Here is a 17,665-nt window from a genome sequence, read left to right on the forward strand (position 1 = left end):
CCTCCCCGAACTGTGGCATACACATATCCCTAACAAACTCCAACCCTGGTAGTCCAAAAAAAGCCTACGACAGCGCTATGCGCAGCAAACAGACCCAAAGGGATAGAAAACCCTAATGCTGTACGTAAAGTCACTGCTCAACAATGTCCGGAACAACCATGACAAAGGGAAGCTCCCCGGACGTATACTTGCGTATTGTAGGCCCGTGTAGAAAGGAAACTGGGCGTCAGTCCGGAGCCAGCTGGCGGGCACCCGGAGCGTGTCTGTCCAGCCAGGCCGCCGCCTCCCTCGGAGAGTTGAAGAATTTAGTTTCCCCATCTGCCACCACACGCAGCCTAGAGGGGAACAGCATCGAATAGGGGAGATTCAGGTCGCGAAGTCGCCGCTTCACAGGCAGGAACTGGGCCCGGTCTTTTTGGACATCCGCAGCAAAATCCGGAAATGCTGACACCCGGACACCATTTCGAATCAGGGGGCCCTTCGTGCGGCCCAGGCGTAGAACAGAGTCCCGGTCTTTATAGTGTTGAAACTTGGCTATAAATGTTCGCGGCGGGGCGCCAGGGGACAGAGGCTGGAACGGTACCCGATGCGCCCTCTCCACCGTAAACTGCGATGTAAAGGATTCAGCGCCATACGCTTCAGTCAGCCAGGATTCCAGGAAGTTCTCAGGATGTGCCCCTTCCTCCTTCTCAGGCAAGCCCACAAATCTCACGTTGTTTCTGCGAAGTCGTCCCTCCATATCCAGGAGTTTAGTTTGCAGTGTAGAGACTTGCTGTGTAACCGCAGATACAGACCGTTGGATGGGGCCGCTGAGGTCCTCCAAACTAGAGACCCGCGTCTCTGTCTCGCCCACTCTCTCCCGGACCCGCTGAACGTCCTGGCGTAGTAATGACAGGTCGCACTGCACCCTTTCCATTTTGTCCGACAGGCGCTGTTCGCTGGCCGCTATGGCCTCCACGACCTGCTGAATGGAAGGAGGAGGTGGCTGCACGTCCGCGCCCGAGTCGGCCCCAGCCGGGGGGGGGTCGGCTGAGCAGCAGGCTGGCGGGCAAACTTCTCCAATTTAGCCGCCGCCGCACTCTGACCATCCTTCACCATGGTGACAAGGCTCAAGGGGCACTCAAAGTCCCTGTATTCTGTGTCAGGAAGCACAGCAGAGGGGAGGAGGTATAATGTCAGCAGCACTCCAGGGCATCCAACAGGAAAATACAGCAGAGGGGGGGGGGGGGCAGAGGGACCTGGGGTAGTATAATTATATATAATATGTAGTGTTCAGCAGTCCATGCCCAGAGCAAATCTTTCAGCCCTGCAGTCCCCGCGAATGCACAGAGCCAAACAGGCAGGATATATGCTGCAAGCCGCCGGATTTTTCAGTCTCCCCCTTCCCTGCACAAGGAGCTTAATTCCGGGTTCCAGAGGGGCAGAAGTGACCGGGGGAAGGATCCAGTGGGCGCAGGTGAGGGGCGCCGTTCACCCCAGGCGCTGGGGAAGCCAGTTTACGGCGATCGCCGCGGGTCCGTGCGCGCGCGGTAGTGCAGCACAAATTGAGCCCGGGGATCCTCTGGCGGCCTAGGCCCAAGAGTCGGGCGGCCGCTGGCGCAGGCTAGAAGCTCCAAGCTCCGGCAAGGGTCCACAGATGATGCCCGCCGCCTCCCCGCAGACAGCCCACAGGTCCAGGCCAAGTATGAGCCTCAGAAGGGGCCCCAGGATAGTTGCAGGATCAATTGTCCAGGGAGCTCCACTAACTTGCTGCCTACCGCTCACCGCCGTGGCCACGCCCCGCGTAGGACAGCTTTAACATAGCTGAAGTATTCAAAGCATACAGGAAGATGACACAATGTGCAGTTTATTAATATGGTCAGAATAAAACTCTGACTGCTTTCACATTGGTATTGCTTCATGCCTGGTTTGGATACATCTTTCTCTCTCTCTCTCTTTTGCAGGTACAGGTGCATTCATATGGTTTCAGACCTGTTAATTGCACCTTGTGAAAAACAGGTTCTATGTAGCTCAAAACTAAATCCTTGCACCATAGTGATTACAAAAAGTCACAAAGCATGCTATTTAATCTTTTGCAACACCCAGGGCGATCTTGATCTCCCATCAACCCAAAGATCTGCCTTCCACAACAGTACCCAAGAGGGTATTTCTTGGCTTTCTTGACCTCTTAACTGGCTGTGTCACATGGGACGTGAACGCAGTTAGCTGGGCTTTAGCTTACATGCTCGCACCTCACACAACCATGTTGTCTGCCTCCGTCTCCTGACTTTTTAAAGGGAAATTTGTTCTGCACGTTCACCAGCATGGTTGGAAACGACATTCTGAAATGCATGTGCCTCTTTTAAATGTGAAGCTTCAGCTCCCCTATTGTGCAGAGATGAGCTAAAACTTGGGGGCAGTGATCATCAGTTCCCTCTGAGACCTTTTCTGCTGCGCTCGGCATGTGATGGTAGGGTAATGCCTAAAGGAGGTGGTTGGGTAATACCACAATGGACCTTTACTGGCATTGGGGCTGATGGTGATGGTAGGGGTTGGTAAATCCCTATTAAGGGATTTATGCATTGGGAATGGGAGGGGGCGGGGTTATCTAGATGGGGATCTGTTACCACTAGGGAGGTAGAGACATAAAGCTAATGAAGATAAATTGCTAATGTGTATGTGGGGGGTCTGTTGCCTCTGGGAGAGATCATTTTACTGTGGGGATCTGGGGTTGGGGGCGGAGGTGACATTTTATCAATACAATACTGAAATGTAATTTTTTTGTGATTTTAACCTTATTAAAATTACCAAATAATTCTTTAGGGTTCTTTTGGTAAAAAACAATGTCAGGTAAGAGTTAAATTCACACCATAAATCTAGTAACTTTAGTACTAATTTACCACCCTAACGCAATTAACGTTTTAACGCTAAACAAAATGCATAATCCACAGATAAAATAATCCTAAAGGTGCCCATACATACCACAACAAGACCAGACTGCTGATCCATTTAAGATCTAATTGTCTTCAAATTACCATGTACACAAAACAGAATAATTGTTGTTGTTGGCACTTACCATCACTGTGTAACAAATCTGGGTGCTTCTAGTAAATCAAAGAATGGGGATTTAGTTCATTATTTGATCTAAGCATTATAGTTTGCAGCTGTCATCAAGGCACTCCAGTCTCTGCCAGTCCCAGCTGTAGCTTGCATGCCCAACACACCAACAAATTGCATTTAAATGCAGTCACCTTTCAGTTACAAAGGGTAATATCCAGAGAAGGCTGGCTTGTGAGCCATGCCGATATAACCATGTGTATGGGTACAGAAATACTGCAAAAGAGATTTGGGAATAAGGATGGAAGTTTTCAGTTGATGTAGCTCTCTGACCTGGACATCTGGCCTATGTTCAGATTTGCACACACTTCTCCCCATAGCCTGTGTCATACAGTACGTTTATAAAATATTCCCACTGAAATTAAAGAGGATGATTTAATTTGTTTTGGGTGCTCGTTGCTCCCTTCTAAAGTGACTGGAGCCTATTGAGTGGTTTTGGACACTCAGCTCCTGAGGTGTAGCAGAAATCTGCATAAAGCAGGTCTTTAGGAGTTGGGGTTTAAATCACCCCTAAAGATCATTATGTTTTCTGTAGGTCAGAATTCTGTGTACTAGAATTACTCTGCAGTCTTCATTCCCATGCTAAACTGAATATTCTGTCTTGGGTGGACTTCACATTAAATAAGCCCCATTGTCAAACTCAGCTGAGTACAGTATATAGGTGTGCTCACCACTGCTACCCTTTGTCCTGCTTACCAGTGACAAAAGTGCAGCAATATTTGCTTCATTTTACTAGCTCTTACTCCCCTTCCCCCTCCCATAGCCTACCAGAATATGCAGGAGTGAGCAGTATAGTATCTGGACCCCAGATAAACATGTTTACTTAAGAGATGTACTACCAACAATTTAATTTTTTTATTTTATTATTTTTAAGTTGTTTGTTTGAAATTTGTAAAATAGTGTTCTAGAATTTTTATAAGGCTTGTTCTTAATTACTTAGAATTTTCACAATGTTGGACAATATAGGTCTACTGATTTAATGTTGTGAAATATTTGTATCTTAACTTAGTCCTGGCTGCATATGGTGCATCAGACTGAACAGTTGAGTAAGATTATGAAGACTCATGCAGAGGAACTAAATGCAGGACCTCTTCACCGCCTTACAGTCATGATCAAAGACAAGCAGCAAGTAAAGAAGACCTACAACAGTATTCACCAGCAGATTGAGGCAGAGATGTGCAAGGTAGACTCTTTGAACAAAGTCCTTTTTTATATTCGCTTACACCAGTGGTTCTCAACCTCGGTCCTCAAGTACCCCCAACAGTTCATGTTTTCCAGGTCACCTAGCAGTTGAACAGGTGTATTTATTACTCACTGACACATTTTAAAAGACCCACAGGTGGAGCAAATTATTTCACTTGCAGTCCTGTGAGGAAACCTGGAAAATATGAACTGCTGGGGGTACTCGAAGACCGCGGTTGAGAACCACTGACTTACACTACAGTATTTCTACTATATCAGTGTATGCCACTGGTCCACTTTTACTTTATTGTGCTCATGTCTTAATATATATATATGTGTATGTATGTATGTATGTATGTATGTATGTATGTATGTATATGTATATATATATATTTGTGTTGAGTATCCCATATCCAAATATTCCGAAATACGGAATATTCCGAAATACAGAATTTTCTGAGTGAGCGTGAGATAGTGAAACCTTTGTTTTCTGATGGCTCAATGTACACAAACTTTGTTTAATACACAAAGTTATTAAACATATTGGCTAAAAATGACCTTCAGGCTGTGTGTATAAGGTGTATATGAAACATAAATGCATTTTGTGCTTAGACTTAGGTCTCATCGCCATGATATCTCATTATGGTATGCAATTATTCCAAAATACGGAATAATCCGATATCCAAAATACCTCCGGTCCCAAGCATTTTGGATAAGGGATACTCAGCCTGTGTGTGTGTGTGTGTGTGTGTGTGTATGTATGTGTGTATATGTGTGTGTGTATATATATATATATATATATATATATATATATATATATATATATATATATATATATATAAATAAAATTACACAATCCACAAACCGGCAATCCTTGATAAGCAATGGATAACTTGCCAGGGTGCTCTCCTAAGGGCCAGCAAACCCCATATCATAAATACCACAACAAAGGAGGCACTCCCAGACTCAGTCTTTAGTGAAACAAATCCGTGCTTTACTTCAACGTTTCGGATTGCTTCCCCCCCGTCATCAGGGCACCCATAAACCAAACAGTGCAAAAACAGTGCTTATAAACATTTACTTACAGGTCTTCTGACCCACTAGCAGCCTCCCAGGATGTGTCACCGGCATCTGCGGCTCACTTCCGGTCCCGGGCGTGACGTCATACTGGAAGTGACGCCTGCCAGGTCACAGTGTCAGCGCTGCACAGGTTTCCATGGTAATGCAGCATATGCATACCAGGGGAACCTGAAATGACACATATACATGACAAAAAAAAGCATCAATGGAAGTGCACATAAAACCATCTGGACAAACAACATGTTCAAATATCATAAATAAATTTATAAAAATACATCATAATACAATAGACCATTGATACCATACGTGCATGGCCCTATATCGCCATCTAATGAATAAACTTAAACACAATGTCTATGGCCCTCATTCCGAGATGATCGTAGCTGTGCTAAATTTAGCACAGCTACGATCATTCACACTGACATGCGTGGGGACACCCAGCACAGGACTATCCCACCCCACATGTCAGTGCCGCCCCCCCCCGCAGAAGTGCAAAGGCATCGCACAGCGGCCATGCCTTTGCACTTCAAGAGTGGCTCCTGACCAACGCAGCTTTAGTGGGCCCGCAATGGCTGAGTATGACGTCACGCAGCCGCTGCGGCCCGCCCCCCCCCCCCCCCCCCGCACGGTAAGGCCACGCCTGCGTTGGCCGGACCGCGCCGACGAAGTGGCTGCCAAACGCCGCTGTTCCGCCCCCTCCCGCCCAGCGACCGCCTCTACCTCTTGCATGCGCCGGCGACGTAGTGTGACGACGCATGAGCAGTGGGTACCCATTTGCTCGGCTGCGATAAAAAGCAGCGAGAGAACTGGTCAGAATGACCCCCTTTATATTAAAAAGTGACCGCGAGTAACCTCACCGCTGACCGCAAAGTTCCCACCATTGAAGATAATGCAGCGGCTGTGCGATGCGCTGTCTGACAGCTCAGACGCGCATAGTCAATCAGGAGAGTGCCACGACGTGGCGCTCCGTGATTGGCTGAAGGGACCCTCTGTGACAGGAGTCACGGGGGGTCTCAGCATTCGGGGAAAGGGGTCCCATGTGTAAACATGGGACCCCTTTCAGTGCGTGGATCGGGTATGCGGTTTGTTTTTTTGCCAAGTACGTGGATTACAAAAAAAGAACAGGACACACTGGATTTAGGTGAGTATAATTTTATCTTCAGGTACCCCGGATTCTACTTGGAGATGTGGACAGAGTCGGCGTGTGAACATAGGTAAGTATGTGTGTGTCGGCATGTATGTAATAAAGTTGTACTTTCACGGTGTGCGTGTCCTGTTTTTATTTGGGTATTTTTTTTGCAGAACTACAGGTACCAGCGGGCCCGTTTTGCCCCCTCATGCTGGTACTTGTGGTTCTCCAAGTACCAGCTTGCGGGGGAGGCTTGCTGGGACTTGTAGTTCTTATGCAAAAAACAATATTCTTTTATTTTACACAAGGCTATCAGACCCCCATCTGCAGCCCATGGATGGGGGGGGACAGCCGCGGGCTTCACCCCTGGCCCTTGGGTGGCTGGAGGGGGGGGGACCCCTTGATTTAAGGGGTCCCCACTCCTCCAGGGTACCCCGGCCAGGGGTGACTAGTTGGGGATTTAATGCCACGGCCGCAGGGACCGGTATAAAAGTGTCCCCCGGCTGTGGCATTATCTCTCCAGCTAGTGGAGCCCGGTGCTGGTGTTAAAAATACGGGGGACCCCTACGCTTTTTGTCCCTCGTATTTTTTGCACCAGGACCGGACGCAGAGCCCGGTGCTGGTTCTAAAAATACCGGGGATCCCATGTAAATTTCCCCCCCGTATTTTTACAACCAGGACCGGCTCAAAGAGCCCGAGGCTGGTTGTGCTTAGGAGGGGGGACCCCACGCAATTTTTTTTAGGGTTTTTTAACCATTTTTGTGTCATCTGAAAAGTCGAATCCAGGACGCACTTATCCGTCAATTGGTCCGTTTTTCGACAGCGGGACTGTCGAATCCGTTTTTTATTGATTATGCCGAATTTTGGCACCCGCCGGCCGGAATTCGACGGTCGAATTTAAAAACGGGCGAAAAAAAGCCGCACTTCGCCTGGAATTGCATATACCCCTGAGTCCGGGAGTGCCTCCTTTGTTGTGGTATATATATGTATACACACATATTTACAGTGCATTGTTCATCATTTACATCAGTGTTTAGGTGTTTTAGACTGAAAGATGGACAAATTGCTATTGTTATGTAGCTAATAATATCTAAGTTATTAGTATGTGCTGATATATTTGTGTCATTTTGCGATGACTTAAGCTAGCATTGTCTGGTTGTTTAGGACTACTATTGGTTTGAGTTAACTTAAAGTGAAAATTTTATATTGTTCATTTCTATATTTAGGGTATGGCTTTTAATTATGTTTGACTAGTGTTAGGGCATCTATTATTTATTGTTTATGTCCCACACCTCCTTTTTTTTTTTTTGTGTGTGTGTGTAGTGCTAACATTTTTTTTTGAGAGTTCTGTACATATTATTTCAGAAAAAAATGATTGTAATGGGTATTGTTGGGACTTCCAAAGTTAAGTACTCTTGGGGAATGTTCTTTAAAGCTAATTTGCAGAAAATCCCCTGAAAACAGCCATCTCCGCAAAATCAAAGTATATCTTAGATGTAATAAGAAACTCCTATATCTGACCAGGTCATTCTATTTCCAACTGCCAAAGCAACTCCTGTAGTATTCTATGGGTGCTCTTATGCAAGTTAGATTTACCAAGCTCTGAAATGCTTTGCTCTGTCAGCTAATAGCAGTAGCCTATTGGCTAGTTCTTTGCTAAATATGCCTGAAAGGGATTCTCCAGATCCCCCTCTCCATTGGCCTCATTGAAACATGCAGTGGCTGATTGCTGCATATGTGTTGCATGCATGCCAGTGCCGAGTCTTTGCTTTTAGGCATCCGCTGCGACAGGTTTTACGGAAGCTTTGTCCCAGTGCTCTAACTTTTGGTAAATCCAAGTGGTCATTTTCATGGCTGCATTGCTAGTTGGGGCCACATGTTCTCACCACAACAGCATTTGATACGCAGATGTTGATAAATATGCCCCCTAGTTTCGAAATAGGATAATTGGCAATGTCAGCATTCAAAGAAGACTGGATAGCTAGAATGTAATGTTATACTACTTTAAATGACAATTCACTTTGATCTGTGTTGTTAAATATACACTAAATATATTTAAATACAGCTTAGTACACCTAAATGATATTGACAAGAACATGAAATTCAGTTTAATTCTTAAGCTACAGAAACAATGTAAAGTGATAAGAAATACTCTGATTTGAGTGTTAGATCCCAATATGTTGTTGTTTATCTTCAATTCTGTCTGATCATCAGTGTCCATTACCAATCATCAATGTTGATCTCCGATTCAATAGTCGTTAACGCAGACCTGAGAACCAGGATAGGTCTTGCAAGTTTATCTGTTTTAGTTGAATCCAAATGAACAAAGTGAAAATGCTCTTTACTGCTTAGATATCACAATACTCAGTGTGTCCACTATGGGGTATATTCAATAAGAGTCGGGTCCATTCCGACATGCAGTTGTCGGAATGGACCCGACAACCCCTATTCAAAGAGCGGGCAAATCAGACTGTCGGATTTGGCCGTTCCCTGTGTCCTGTCCTGCCGCTGCCGTCAGCGGCTGCCGGGTGTGCTGACAGCAGCGGCGGGGGGAGCAGTATGCGGTGGCCGGCGGGGGAGCTTCCAGCTGCGGCCGGAGCTGGCAGCGGGAGTGATCTGTGCGGCGGCGGAGGAGGCACTGCAGGTACTGTCATCCCCGTAGCCCGCCGCACCGCTCCCAGTCTCCTCACCTCAATCCGACTTGTTTTCAAGTCGGATTGAGTTTGTCGGAAAGGGGGCCAAAACCTGTCGGATTTGGCCCCGTTTCCGACAGCAGCAGGTGGATCGGCGGCTATTCTGCCGATCCACTTGCTTTCCGACAGCATTCCGACAAGTCGGAAAAAATGTGCCCCTATTGAATAGGTCGGAAACCCTTCCGACCTATTCCAGTCGGAAACTGCCATCTTTCCGACAAGACGGCAGTTTCCGACTCTTATTGAATATAGCCCAATGTGTTCATCGGGATGTAGTCACATAACCGACTGCTACATCCTGCCCCCCTTAAAATCCCACCAGTCGGCATGCAGACTAGCAGGGACTGTTTCCACTCGTATGTGTCCATGACACTTAGGGGTATATGCAATTGTGGTCGAATTCCCGAAATTGTCGAATTTCGGGTCATTTTCGACCAAAAAAAATAATTCCCCTATGCAATCCAGTGCTTTCCGACCAAAAAACGGACTTTCAAAATTCGACTTTTTGAAATTCGAATTTTTGCAAATTCGACTTTTCTGCAATGATACAAGTGCTGCAATTCGACCAAAGCATATTCAATTCAAGTTTTGAAATTCGACAGCAGTGCTTTTAGACAGCAAATTCGTCATTTTCAATCCGCCACACTTTGGAGGGTGAAAACAAATAAAAAAATTTTAAACATGTTTTTTTTGGTGTTTTTTTTTTTGGGAATAGCAGATCTATTTATATTAGAAGGGATTAGGTACTTTTTTTTTTTTTTTGGGAGGCACAAATATTATTTATATATTTTTTAAAATATTTATTTTTTTATTTTTTTATTTTTTTATGCTGGAAGGGTAAAATCATAAAAAAAAATGGCGTGGGGTCCCCCCTCCAAAGCATAACCAGCCTCGGGCTCATTGAGCTGGTCCTGGTTCTAAAAATGCGGGGAAAAAATTGACAGGGGATCCCCCGTATTTTTAAAACCAGCACCGGGCTCTGCGCCTGGTGCTGGTGCCAAAAATACGGGGGACAAAAAGAGTAGGGGTCCCCCGTATTTTTAACACCAGCATCGGGCTCCACTAGCTGGACAGATAATGCCACAGCCGGGGGTCACTTTTATGCCGTGCCCTGCGGCCGTGGCATTAAATATCCAACTAGTCACCCCTGGCCGGGGTACCCTGGGGGAGTGGGGACCCCTTCAATCAAGGGGTCCCCCCCCCCCAGCCACCCAAGGGCCAGGGGTGAAGCCCGAGGCTGTCCCCCCCATCCAATGGGCTGCGGATGGGGGGGCTGATAGCCTTTGTGATAATAAAAAGATATTGTTTTTTCCAATAGTACTACAAGTCCCAGCAAGCCTCCCCCGCAAGCTGGTACTTGGAGAACCACAAGTACCAGCATGCGGGAGAAAAACGGGCCCGCTGGTACCTGTAGTACTACTGGGAAAAAAATACCCAAATAAAAACAGGACACACACACCGTCGACAGTAAAACTTTATTTCATACGTCGACACACACATACTTACCTATGTTCACACGCCGACATCGGTCCTCTTCTCCATGTAGAATCCACGGATACCTGTAAAGAAAAGTTCAAAATACTCACCTCAACCATGGTCCAGAGATAAATCCACGGACTTGGCAAAATAAGAAAACGCAAATACCCGCACCAAAAACGGACTGAAAGGGGTCCCATGCTGACACATGGGACACCTTTCCACGAATGAGACCTGTCAGTGACAGCTGTCACTGACAGGTCTCTAAGCCAATCAGGAAGCGCAACTTCGTTGCGCTCACCTGATTGGCTGAGCGCTGTCTGCACTGTGACAGCGCATCGCACAGCTCCCTCCATTATATTCAATGGTGGGAACTTTGCGGCTAGCGGTGAGGTCACCCGCCGGTCAGCGGCTGACCGGCGGGTGACCCCACCGCTACCCGCAAAGTTCCCACCATTGAAAGTAATGGAGCGGCTTTGCGATGCGCTGTCACAGTACAGACAGCGGACAGCCAATCAAGTGAGCGCCACGGAAGTAGCGCTTCCTGATTGGCTGAAGGGACGTCAGTGACAGGAGTCACGTGATGTCCCGGCATTCGGGAGAAAGGGGTCTTATGTGAAAACATTGGACCCCTTTCTAGTCCGGTATGGATCGGTGTTCGGTTTGTTTTTTTGCCAAGAACGTGGATTTACCTCTGGACGTGGATGTACCTCTGGACGCTGGAAGGTGAGTATAATTTTTTCACAGGTACCCTCGGATCGTCGGCGACCGTGGCAGTCGGCGTGTCAACATAGGTAAGTATGTGTGTGTCGGCAGTATGTAATAAAGTTGTACAAGTCACGGTGTCTGTGTCCTGTTTTTATTTGGGTATTTTTTTTCCAGTAGTACTACAGGTACCAGCGGGCCCGTTTTTCTCCCGCATGCTGGTACTTGTGGTTCTCCAAGTACCAGCTTGCGGGGGAGGCTTGCTGGGACTTGTAGTACTAATGGAAAAAACAATATCTTTTTATTATCACAAAGGCTATCAGCCCCCCCATCCGCAGCCCATTGGATGGGGGGGGACAGCCTCGGGCTTCACCCCTGGCCCTTGGGTGGCTGGGGGGGGGGGACCCCTTGATTGAAGGGGTCCCCACTCCCCCAGGGTACCCCGGCCAGGGGTGACTAGTTGGATATTTGATGCCACGGCCGCAGGGCACGGCATAAAAGTGACCCCCGGCTGTGGCATTATCTGTCCAGCTAGTGGAGCCCGATGATGGTGTTAAAAATACGGGGGACCCCTACTCTTTTTGTCCCCCGTATTTTTGGCACCAGCATCAGGCGCAGAGCCCGGTGCTGGTTTTAAAAATACGGGGGATCCCTGGCCAATTTTTCCCCTGCATTTTTAGAACCAGGACCAGCTCAAAGAGCCCGAGGCTGGTTATGCTTTGGAGGGGGGACCCCACGCCATTTTTTTTTCGGGTTTTTCACGTTTTTCCCCGTTTTTTAAAATCGCGGCAAAATCCGCCAAATCGGCCGATTTTCGCCCGCGATTCTGGCGAATCCGTTTTTCATTGAATATGGTGAATCCCGGCAGGCACCTGCCGGGATTCACCTGGCGAATTTGGTCGAATTAAAAAACGGCGATAATTGCCGCGAATTCGACCGCAATTGCATATACCCCTTAGAGTGGGAATAGAACCTGTGGTGAGCGCAGCTCGCCACCGGTCTCGCATGGAGCTTGTTTCATTTGCCCCCCTTCCCCTGCCGGTTTTCCGCTGCCGGGATCATGCAGTCGGTTCGCTGACCACTGGGATCCCCAGTGGTCGTCACGCATACCGAACCCGTGTTTATCTAGTGTTCGTCACAGACAGAAAAATCAGGCCCTCATTATTTTTCTGTCTTGTTGGACATACAAGTTACGCTGGCCATCCCTAGGATGTGTGCATTGTTATAAGCTTGTGTACAGTGATATGATAACTGTCATTGGGCCTCACAGTATATCTGCTAATCATGTAAAAATCACCATATACCATTTATTACCCTATGGGTGACAGCAAGGTTCCCGTGGGATTTGGCTGGCTGCAGATCATACTACAGTCTCTGCATTCTGGAGCAAATATGTGGCTATAAGAAATGGCATTGATATGTTAGAATGGTCTTCTGCCCCTAGCAAGTTACAACTGTAGCCCCAAGGAAACAAAAGTTTGTGTGATTACAGATTAGGGAACACGTTCGTAAAATGTTTCCCAAATGGTTGTGCAGTGTTAAAGTAAAAACATTTTAATACAAGAAAACAGGTTTTCTTTATGCTAAAATATTACAACTCTACCCAAGCATGTTACCTCTGTCTTCTGTGACCAGTATAAAGGCCTTACAGTGTTCTGCCTAGGATTAATTTCATAAGTGCTCCATCCAGCTATTTTTATGTGCCACTGAGCACTCTTAAGGGGGGTACACACCTAGATATGTGTGCTGAGCGATCAATCACAGACCGCTCAGCACACATCTCACCCCCCAGCTCAGAACTCAGCGCAATGTGTGCTGTACGAGGGGGGAGGGACGGGGTGTCACTCACTTCACACAGCTCTGAAGTGAGTGACCTGCTAGATTGTGCCTGCATGCAGGCTCAGTCTAGAACCGGCAATAGCGATGCGCTGCTATCACTGGGGGGCATACACATGAGAGATCTGTGCTTAATTTCTAAGCAATCTAGTCAGATTACTTATATTTTAAGCACGGATCTCCCCGTGTATACCCCCCCTTAACAGCACCAATCAGATAGTTACCACAGAGTGAGCCCTCAGCAGAGGGTAACCAATGATGCGGTCATGTGACTGACACAGAGCTCAGCCAGTAGCACCCCATTGTTAGCCTAGCTGTGTCTGTCACATAGCTGCAATGCTGCATAGGCTCAGCAGATCGCTCACTCTGGGCGAGTAATCTGATTGAGGATTGCTTATTATATATTATAGATGGGGGAGAGATCTCTAATGGTAGGGAGACCTGTATATAACTGTGGGGCAGATTTATTAAGCCTGGTGAAGTGACAATGTACCAGCCAATTAGCTCCTAACTGTCATGTCACAGGCAGGGTTTGACAAATGACAGTTAGGAGCTCAGTGGCTGGGGCTTTTTCTTTTTCATCCACTAGGGGTTACTGAAGTACTCTTGGGATATGGACGGCTTCCGCAGGAATCAGGACACTGAATATTTAAATTTAGAACTCTCCACCCCTCCATATCCCAGAGTACCTCAGTGTTTTTTCTGTGCTCATGCACTAACAGAGGCTTGTGTGGAGTCCCACACTTTAATTTGAATATTTTTTTATTTTAATTTTTACTTTTTTATTACTACTTCAGCACATCCCTTCCCAGTTTCTACTAAAAACGTGGGTCCGGTATAGTGCCGCTGCACAGAGGCAGCGCATGGCGTGTCGGTCCTCACAAAGAGCACCCTCACAGCCACACGCAGCTCACTGCCTGCTGCAAGAGCTGGACGGAGCTTACAGAAAGAAGCCCCGTCGCAGCCCTCCCTACAAGGAGACAAGGTATGCTGGGGGGGACGGGGCGGTCAGCGCACGCTGCCGCCCCGCTGTGTGGAGTCCGTGTTTAACCGCCGCCCGCACCCGCCGCTAATACCAGCCGCCCGCCCCAGCCGCTCCGTCCGCGCTGTACGGACTTCAAAGCCAGCCGCTACGAGGGGGAGAACCGCTCCAGCACAGCGCTCTCACTAGCGCCACCGAAAAGCCGCTACGCGCCGCTCCAGCCAGCCGAACTCCGTTCACTCGGCCGCTCTCCTCATAAGCGTCCCCTGTCTCCCTGCAGTGACACCAAGGTCAGCTTCCCGGGACACAGCGCTACACGGAGCACAGGGGGAGGGGGGGGGGGGGGGTCAAGTCTGCTCACAGGCAGCGCAGCTGCAAGGGAGAAAAAACTTATTTGGGAAGAATAGGCTGCAAGATTTCATAAGCACCATAGGTTATATTAAATAGACTATTGAGCCTATATTAAACACAGGAGGCATGTATTGTAACCTGACCTGTGATTATCACTGTAAGCATGGCATGGGGGCCATTTTAACCATGCTTCCTGTTTCTTCCTGTTTGTAATTCCAGAACGTTCCTGTCCTACATCTCTACTCCACCGGAGGCGCAGGGGTGTTAGTGGGAATTTTTGGTTCAGGTTTCATATAGGCTGGCCATGTGAACTGCACTTCGGCCATATATACAGGTTGAGTATCCCTTATCCAAAATGCTTGGGACCAGAGGTATTTTGGATATGGGATTTTTCCGTATTTTGGAATAATTGCATACCATAATGAGATATCATGGTGATGGGGCCTAAATCTAAGCACAGAATGCACTTATGTTACATATACACCTTATACACACAGCCTGAAGGTAATTTTAGCCAATATTTTTTATAACTTTGTGCATTAAACAAAGTGTGTGTACATTCACACAGTTCATTTATGTTTCATATACACCTTATACACACAGCCTAAAGGTCATTTAATACAATATTTTTAATAACTTTGTGTATTAAACAAAGTTTGTGTACATTGAGCCACAGAAAACAAAGGTTTCACTATCTCACTCTCACTCAAAAAAAGTCCGTATTTCGGAATATTCCGTATTTTGGAATATTTGGATATGGGATACTCAACCTGTGTATGTATATTACACACCTTAAGTAACAATTTTAGGGGAGTCTAGTTTCCTGCCATTGCCTCCACTGGTTCCGAGACGGAAATACTCTGGCCCGGCGTTTAAATCCTTTAGACTTCAGTCCTTTCAAGGCTGTGGTAGAGAAACAGCCACGCCTTGTAACGTCAGTGCGCTAAGGTCACCGACAAGCCAGTGGCTTAACGGGCTCCCAGGCCATCTCGGATTTCCAATAGTGGGAGCGCGCCTTCAGACGTTACATTTGCCGGGATTCCAGACATCCACTGATGGATGTATCCGCAATTTAGTGTTAAAAGAAAGCTGTCTCCCGCCACTGCGCTTTTTCAAGACAGGACTGCCTCTGACGGACGACAAGAAGGCGGTTCGGCAAATTGCCATTCAGTCTCTGCTGGATTCAGCAGTTTTAATTCCAGGCCTGGTACACCAACAAGGTCAGGGTTATTATTCCAGTCTGTTTGTGGTACCGAAGCCGGATGGCTCCGTCAGAGTCTCAATCAGTAAGTCACTTACTACAGATTAAAGATGGAATCTCTGCGGTCAGTAATTGCAGATTTAGAGCCACAAGAATGCATGATTGCGCTAGATCTCAAGGATGCGTACTTACACATTCCGATTTGGTCACCTCATCAGAGGTTCTTGCGTTTTGCAATACGCCACAACCATTACCAGTTTCAGGCTCTACCGTTTGGCCTCTCGTCAGCGCCTCGGGTATTCACCAAAGTGATGTCTGTGATGATAGCTCATCTCAGATCCCTGGGAGTGACAATCGTTCCGTACTTAGACGATCTGCTCATAAAAGCTCCGTCTCAACAGATGCTCCTCCAACATGCGCTGCTAACGTACAATGTACTAGTTCACCACGGTTGGAGTGTCAACTTCAGGAAATCACATCTAATTCCGTCTCAACGACTTCAATTCCTAGGTATGATTCTCGATACGGTAAATCAAAGAATTTACCTACCACAACAGAAAGTACAGATTATTCGCCATCTGGTACAATTAGTGCTCAAGCCACTCACAGTCTCGGTACATTTGTGTATTCGCCTATTAGAAACAATGGTGGCGGCTTTCGAAGCGCTTCAGTTCGGAAGATTTCACTCACGTCCATTGCAACTGGATGTGCTCGCACAGTGGTCGGCCTCGCATCTGCAGATTCACCACAGGGTGAGGTTGTCGCCAAGGGCAAGGGTGTCTACTCTGGTGGCTCAAGGTACACAATTTAACCACAGGCGGCGGCTGGAATTGGATGATTCTAACGACGGACGCGAGTCTCATTGGTTGGGGAGCTGTAGTTCAAAATTATCAGCTCCAGGGTCTCTGGGCGGATCACAAAAGATTGCTGTCTATAAATGTCCTGGAACTCCGCGCAATTTACAATGCACTACGACAAGCAGTACACATGCTTCGCTCTCAGACTGTCAAAGTGCAGTCAGACAACGCAAAGGCCGTCGCGTACATCAACAAACAAGAAGGAACGAGAAGCCGCATGGCAATGCGGGAAGTAGCTCGAATCCTCAATTGGCCAGAATACCACCAGGTGATATTGTCGGCAGTGTTCATTCCGGGAGTGGACAACTGGGAGGCGGATTATCTCAGCCGTCGGGATTTTCATCCAGGAGAATGCGCATTAAATCCAGAAGTGTTTCACATGTTGATCCAGAGGTGGGGTTACCCTCAAGTGGACCTGATGGCATCTCGCCACAATCACCAAACGCCCCAGTATGTGTCCAGAACGAGAGATCCAAAGGCAGTGGCGGTGGATGCTCTCACAATCGTGTGGCCGTACAGCCTCGTGTATCTGTTTCCACCGTTTCCGCTGCTCCCTCTGTTGCTAAAACGGATCAAAAGAGAGTCCGTCACAGTCGTACTAGTGGCGCCTCATTGGCCTCGGAGAGCTTGGTTCTCGTATCTCCGCGGACTACTCGCAGACGATCCTTGGCCGTTCCCACTACGTCCGGACTTGTTACAACAGGGTCTGTTCCTTTACCCCGATTTAGCGCGGCTGCGTTTGACGGGGTGGCTGTTGAGACCGCCCTCTTAAGAAGAGAGGGCATTCCAGAATCGGTTATACCAATCATGTTACGAGCTAGGAAGCCAGTTACGGCAGCTCATTATTACAGAATTTGGCGTGCCTATATAGGTTGGTGTGAAACTCGGAAGTTTCCGACATCATCTTTCAAGTTATCCCGTCTTTTGTTATTTCTACAAACGGGGTTAGATGGAGGACTGCGTTTATCTACACTAAAGGTGCAGGTATCTGCTTTGTCAATTTACTTTCAAAGAAGATTGGCTCTATTGCCGTCTGTACACACCTTTCTGCAAGGTGTCCTCAGAGTACAGCCTCCA

At 47.4% G+C, this 17,665-nt stretch overlaps 1 protein-coding gene across 6 annotated transcripts in view; it reads left to right on the forward strand.

The window, feature by feature from the left end:
* The window catches only part of FER (FER tyrosine kinase), a 634,526-nt gene that overhangs the window by 121,779 nt on the left and 495,082 nt on the right, over window positions 1-17,665 (forward strand). For all 6 annotated transcript variants that reach the window (XM_063964096.1, XM_063964094.1, XM_063964097.1 and 3 more), the window contains one exon: window positions 4,106-4,279. In XM_063964096.1, coding sequence (XP_063820166.1) covers window positions 4,106-4,279 — 174 coding nt within the window. The remainder of the gene's footprint in view (window positions 1-4,105; window positions 4,280-17,665) is intronic.

This window comes from Pseudophryne corroboree, chromosome 1, assembly GCF_028390025.1.
Source record: "Pseudophryne corroboree isolate aPseCor3 chromosome 1, aPseCor3.hap2, whole genome shotgun sequence".
Taxonomy (NCBI): Eukaryota; Metazoa; Chordata; class Amphibia; order Anura; family Myobatrachidae; genus Pseudophryne; species Pseudophryne corroboree.